The 7,378-nt window shown below is 37.2% G+C and overlaps 1 protein-coding gene across 1 annotated transcript; it reads right to left on the reverse strand.

Moving 5' to 3' along the window:
* Positions 1 to 621: 621 nt before the first annotated feature.
* Positions 622 to 2,521, reverse strand: PLA-I{BETA]2 (alpha/beta-Hydrolases superfamily protein). The gene has a single exon (XM_021957805.2). The coding sequence runs from the start codon at positions 2,364 to 2,366 to the stop codon at positions 708 to 710; it is 1,659 nt and encodes a 552-aa protein (XP_021813497.1). The 5' UTR covers positions 2,367 to 2,521; the 3' UTR covers positions 622 to 707.
* Positions 2,522 to 7,378: the final 4,857 nt, after the last annotated feature.

The following is a 7,378-nucleotide window of genomic DNA, read 5'->3' on the forward strand; positions in this document are numbered from 1 at the left end:
TAAGTCAAGTCGGCCTCGGTGATGAGTAGAGACGACTTGACCTAGCCGTATATAAGCTAAAGGCCCTGCTCTCATCAGATACGTTCTCTAAACCTATTCTCATCATAAAAAGAGAGCTGAAACAGATTCTGAGAGAGAGCAGAAGTCTTGAGCCGTTGCTGCGTTGCTGTGCTTGCTAGGATTACTACTGCTGTGGATTTGATGAGTTCAGAGGCTGTATACTCAAGGAAGATGGCTCTAGGTATGTCTTCCATGTCTTTATACGTATTACATGTTTGTGTGAAAAATCTAGATTATGTATTAAAGAAATCTAACAGTAACCACCACAAAACGTCAGCTGCCAGTGAGAGGCCTTGGAATCAGATAGAGATGAGAATGGAATGACTCAATATTCCATTCAGCAAGTGATGCCTGACGGCATTGGTCCAGTTCGTCTGGTGCTGTTAGCTCATTTGGTATTTACTTTGCTGTCAGTTAGTCTTTTTCTTTTTGTGGGTTTTGGATTTATCATATCTATTTAGATTGTAAGTGGAGCAATCCCACTAATGCTTGAATTAAAAATAAAAATAAATTTTTTTAATGTTTTGAGAAAGAAAATTTGGAACAAGAAATGAAAGCCAATTCACCAAAAAATTTAAAACATACATAGAGCTTTTGACAAGTTGAGCCAGAAGTATACATATGTGCAAAGTTTTATTGATCTCAATTTAAGATGAAGGACTAGGCAAACAAGAAGCCATTTGCAGTCCCTCTCTTTCAAGTTTTAACCTAGTCAAGTTATTTGCCTTGCTTGTATACAATTTTTTCACATTAGATCCTTGATCTTGAAGCAACCTCACTAAGCTTCTCTTTGCATTTTCTCTAAATGGGCAGTTAGATGCCAAGAACCCATCCACCAAATGCAAGTATGCCTCCAAGTCATGGCAGCAAGCCACATCTGCATTTGGCTTCAAATAAGGTGACATTTTTGTGTCAACCCTTAATTCTGTCCCAACATGTGTGTATGCCAAAGGCATGTTCCTGTCAATCATGTCGACGAATCCTCCAACCTTTGCGTTCTTCAGCTTCTCCTCGAGCACTCCTTCACCGATGAATATGCCGGGAACCCTTGTGATCACGTCTTGGGAGTTCACAATCCTTAGAACCTTCACGTTCTTGTCGTCCATTCGCTTCGTGAAGCCCCGGTTGCCCACCCGGGGTCCGCCGAAGGAGAACACCGCCACCGACGGCATCTCCTCCGCGCATGTCTTGAGCTCGTCGCCTACTAACAAGGCTATGGCAGCGCCAAGGCTGTGTCCTGTCACAGTTATGCTTAGCGTCTCCCCTTTGTATTGCTCCATCAGCCTCTTGACCTCTTCCACCACTGACTCGGAAAGGCTGGGCACGTGCTCCCCGCGTGTTTTGTAAAGACTCAGAAATCCGCATTCCACTTTTGCTTGTGCTTGCTCTCCACCTTCGGTCGAGGGCATTTGAATGAGTTGAGCCCGCAAATTCTCGGCCCACTCGAGACACGTGGACGTCCCACGGAGGGCAATGACGATATCCCGTCTTCCCATCCGTGATATCTCCCGCTTATCATCACAGACCGCAACATACCCGATCCAGCTCGACCGCTGAGTCATCCAACCGAGATCCGGTGCCACGTCATCGACCCAATCGGGCAGCCCGATAGATGACGTAGCGTAAAGGCTCTTGGTCACCTTATAAGATCTATCCGGCAACGCCACGTGGCGAGGCAATTGAGCCTCCTCTGCTGACATAGCCGGATTCGAATGAAACGAATGATACGCGGCCTGAATAAACTCGCCATATCTGACGACCTCTCGCCGAAGATTCTGGTCGAGAGGGTCCAGCAGCCCGGCCCAGTTATTCGACCCGTGATACTCGCGCCACCGGGTGCCCAGGTTGTTCCTCGGAGAGTACTCTCCGGTTTTGGACAAGAGCCTCTGGAGGCGGTTGAGGTGCCTCGGCGACATTTCTTCGGCTGCCTTCACTTGCGGCCATAGCCTGGCCAAATTGAGCCCTTCAAGGAGCCCCTTTCCCCTGTTTTCCACGGACCCAGTATTCTGATCCTTGTAATTCTCAAGATCGGGTTGTGGGTCGAGCTGGGTTTTGGGTGGGGGTTGGGTCTGGAGGAGCTTGTCGAGGTTGGAGAGGTGGAGCCGGGTCGCCTCGGTAGAGATAGAACTGGGTTTGCGAGAAATGGTCTGTGAAGAAACAGAGGCTGCAGCAGAGTAAGAGCAAGAAGAAGGCGTTCTTGTTAATGGGTTCAATGGAGATGTGTAGTTTTTGAAGCTAAAGCTAGCTCTTCTGGCCTGAGACAGGTTCAGATTGTGAGCTGAAAGCGTTGATCCAAATTGCATCATGAAGAAGAAGAAGAAGAAGAAGTCGTTTGCAGAGCAATTAAGAAGAGAGAGAGAGAGAGAGAGAGAAGAAGAAGAAGAAGAAGAAGTCGTTTGCAGAGCAATTAAGAAGAGAGCGAGAGAGAGGAGAGACAGAGACTGTCGATTTACAATTAAGTGGGATTTGAAATGATCAATGGAGGCATATATAAATCGTCGGTTTACTAAATGCCCATAGTTTTTCCCCATTATTACGGAAATGGCATCTGACTCTGTACAAAAGAAATATTATTGACCTTTTCTCTGTTTATTAATAAGATAAATTGAATTTAATGAGCGAATTCGTGTTTAAACACACAAGACAGGATCGTTCCTAAAAGTCTGCGTCCAGCCTCGGACGCTGTCTGGGAGAGGAGGGCGTGGAGGGGCACCTGGGATTGGCATTGACTGAAATATCCTCCCCCCTATGACTTCAATTCAAACTATTGAAGTGATCTGACGGCTTTGCCCTTTCTTGGGCTGCACAGCTTATCGGTGGTTGATTGACTAGACTATTTTTTGTTGTGGTGTGGACTTTCTCTCTACGAAGAAAAATGGAGGAAGAGGAGGAGAACCAAAAACTATTCACTCTGTCAAATGATTTAAATGGTTTGGGTGTACGGACACGACTCAGAAGCAGCCATGAGAACATAACAACAGAACTGTACACATATTTATTAATGAGTACCGGTATTTTGGTACGAAGACCGAATTTTATGGAAACTACTTGCCTCTTTCGTAAGAAATATACATTTTTTATTTTTCTATCAATTACAGTTTGATACGTGCACATAGATTTTTCTTTATGTATTTTGAATGAATTATTCTTACATATGTGTCAACTTGTGATTTTTATAAAGTATGCGATTCAAATTCTAAGTAACTGTGATTTTATTCACGTATACACTAACATATTATTTAGTGAATACATTTGATAAATTTTACAATTTTACATTATCAATCACATCTAAGATGAAAGTCAATGTGATTAAATTTGTTTTAAATTGCAAGTGAAATTTTTTAATTTTCTAATTCTTTAGTTATAGTTATTAATGTGTTGTGACCAATTAATTCTCAATTTCAGGTTTGTTTGTTCATTCTCTGGGCAAGCATCATTTATTTTAATATAAAAATATACAGATAATGAATGGAATAATACTGTACAATATTATTTAGGGAGATTCACTATTATACTAAATATATGGGCCCAAATTATAAAAATACCTCATATGAAATGGACTTTAGAAACACACCTAAAGCCCATTTACAACATACAAAAAGGCTTTTAACTTCTTATAAATCACAAAACTGTCATCAATTTCTTAAAACAAGCCCAACCCCAAAACCTCATTAAAAAAAACCCAAAATACTCAATAAGATATTAAAATAATTTAATAATCAAAATTAAATTCAATAAGGCCAGCTTTCATTTTTTGGATTTTTTTTTGGGTTTATTTATAAAAATTAAATGGTGTATGGTTTATCTATATTATTAGTGCCAAGAATGGGTATATGGCTAAATATCTCTATTATTTACTCATTTCTTATTACAAGTAGTTAGGTTGTTGTGGTCATCATGATCAAAGCAAGAACTTATGAAAATAATATTATAATTCCATTATCTCCAAATCCAATACCTATATACTTATATATAAAATAGCAAGTGGGTGTTTCCTTGTCTGTGTTTGAACAGGTGGCACGTGATTTAAGCGTTTACTAGTTAGTAAATTAATACGGCGTTAATTATATATTTGTGTTCACTTGATAATATTTTCTTCAGGTCCAAACTACTTGTCGTTCAATTATCGTCATTACAAAAATTTACCGTATTAACTTACAAACTGATTAGCGCTTAAGCGCTCATCAGCACCATCTTATCTTTTGTATAAATATCATCAAAGTATGATCAGCAATTAGGTCACCAAAATTTGGGTTTAGGGGTGTGGGGTTGAATCTTGAACAAAGACTAGATAACATTCAAGTCAAATAGTTATGTCAAAAAGTTTTAAAGAGAGAGATTCTTCGTCATTCTGATAGGAAAACCAATTATCCAAACTACTTACATACAAATCAAACAAGAGAAGAAAAGTAAAATTATACTCAAATACATAAGCCCTTACGTAGCATGCTCATGTGCTGGCTAGGTTTTAGTTTCTACGTAGCTTGGACAATACTCAAACTATTCGTTTATTAGGGTTTCTACTTTAGACCAATATCTAAGATTTGCATGGCCAGACATTTGGTGCTTTATTAGCCTTTTACTTTTATTTTTTTTTAATAATTATGATGTTAGTAGAAGATATAGGGAAATTACTATATGGGAGGGGGGTTCCTCACACACAGTAATACACACACTATTATGATGTCATTGTGGTTCAAACCTAAAACCACTAGTTTGTCCTTTTTCACTGAAATAGACCCCGTTGGCTTTTCTTACCAAATATATAACATGCTATCGTGTTGCTAGACTGTCAAAATTAAACGTGTTAGTTACAAGATTTCAACTCATCAATAATTTAGATTAGTGACCAAACATGCAAAAATTGTCTTGTAGGAGATGACTCCTGTTGAAATTATACTGATCTAGCTAATTGTATTTGAATATTCTCGTCTTGCTACATATAATTGGTATCCTTGTAGCAGCCCAATCGGTTGACGTTTCTCCATTTTTTCCTCTCCCCACGATGTGACGATATAACAAACAACTAATTGGCCAATTCACTTTCACTTTCATGGGAAATGATGACAAAGGTTATGCAACACTATGTATAGATCAAAATACATTTCACATAATCATTAATTCTAGTTGATTATTACAAATTAGTTATAATGCAAACCTCCACAACCCTAAACATTCTGAGAATTTGCCCACCTGCATGCATTAGTCTTATGAATAATAATGGGTACTTATAATGGTAGGTATAGTTTTGCGCACGAGTTTCATATCAGTTAGATCAATCCTTTCCAAAAAAAAAAAGTTAGATAATATATACAAATACATATATACAGGGAGTTTCAGTTGAGGGATTCAGTTGTATTTCACTAATCCGAATGTCTATATTGTAGACATTTATTAAAAAATCATCTCTACAAAAAATACTTGAATGAAATATCATTTGACCACTCAATTGAAATATTGAAATTTTAGTACTTTCTTGAAGCACCGTATTCATTTATTTTGTAGGACACAATTGGATGTCGAAACGGTTTCCAATTTATCTAATTTTTTGTAAGATGATATCTGAATATAGACTTAAAAATAAGACACAATGCGCACAGCGCACTTAAAAATTTAAATATTCAGATATAAAATGGTCTTAGAACTATCAAGCCTGCCCACTATTTAAAAAGGATCCTTAAAATTATAAAATGCCGAAATTATTTGAAGTCATTATTAGCGACAAAAAGAAATTGGAGAAAATGTTTGGCTACTATTTGGTCCAATAATGTGGTATTAATTGAGTGTCTACCAACTACCGGCCATGATAATACCCCACCAGATTCATACAAGAGGCCACTTTATTTCATCTTCGTATCTTTGTTTTTTTTGGGGTTCTTGTTCTTTTTCTCTTGAAGTACAAAAGTAACACCAAAGCCATATATACCTAGCACTTTATATGTTACATATAAATTATAATTCGACACATATATAAAAATAATTTTTTAAAACCATTTAAAAAGAAAAAAGTTTTTACACATATATCAGACTGGGGTTTATGGCATATATAATTCAGTAGTCTCGTTCACCTTGTCATTAGGGAATTTAACGGTCATTATTAGCAACAAAAAGAAGTAGGAGAAAATGTTTGGCCTTTATACTTTAATACATGGCTACTATTTGGTCCAATAATGTGGTATTAATGAGTGTCTACCAACTACCGTCCATGATAATACCCCACCAGATTCATATCTTCCTTTTTTGGGTAAGTAATTCTATCCTCTTGTTTTTTTTCTCTTGAAGTACAAAAGTGATTACAGATAAATTATAATTTGATACATATGTAAAAATAATTTTTTTAAATCACTGAAAAAAATAAGTTTTTACACATATATCAGACTGTGATTTGTGGCATATATAATTCAATAGTCTCGTTCACCTTGTAACCAGGGAATTTAGCGATCATCAGCCGTTAAATCTAATCCAACGGTGAATAAGGATCCACGCTAAAAGTTCAATTATGAGACACACTACACAACATAGTTGAGCCCCACTAATGGGTCCCTTCAACTTCTTCTGATTGCTTCAATCAGCTCATATAATTTTGGGCAAAAACTAATATATAGACCACACAATGACCTATTATAAGTGAATATTTTCGAGGGATGCTATATATGGCCTAAACTAACGACCTAACCCGTTTTTGTCCGAGTATTCTCCTCTTTTCAACAGAATTATTTAACGACGCCGCTATGTGAGACTGCCTACATCGATCATACGAAAGCAGCCGGTCGTAAACTATACCTACATATTATGCAAATTTAATATATAAAAAGAGTACATTTCCATAATGTTTTTATTTAGACACAAAACTAATGAATTTAAATAGGATATTTGGAATAAAATTTATGACAAGTTTGTGAGAACTTGAGTACCTTCTTCAAGGGATGGGGTATAATTTTGAGGGCAAAGTTGTATTTTCCTCTTTATTTATTCAAACAGTCCAAATTACCTCATGTTTTTTTTATTAAAAAAAAAAAAATCATTCGCAAGGGATGGGGAGGGGGAGTATTATATTGGGTCTACTTTTCCATTGTGGTGCCACCCCACATGCTAGTTTGCTCATGCTTTTACATTAGATGTCTAATAACCTCTTAGAGTCCAAAAAAATATGGCATTTTAGTTGCCATAGTTCCTAAACTTAGACTCGATTTGCATTTTAGCCATCGAATATGCAAAATGGTTGTTGTAGTCCTTGAACCCTATTTTCGTTAGCAGTATTGGTCATGCGTTACGTTTTTTTGGGGTCAAATTAGGGGCAAAATAATATTTTTATGTT

Source organism: Prunus avium, chromosome 5 (genome assembly GCF_965620075.1).
Source record: "Prunus avium chromosome 5, drPruAviu1.hap1.1, whole genome shotgun sequence".
NCBI lineage: Eukaryota > Viridiplantae > Streptophyta > Magnoliopsida > Rosales > Rosaceae > Prunus > Prunus avium.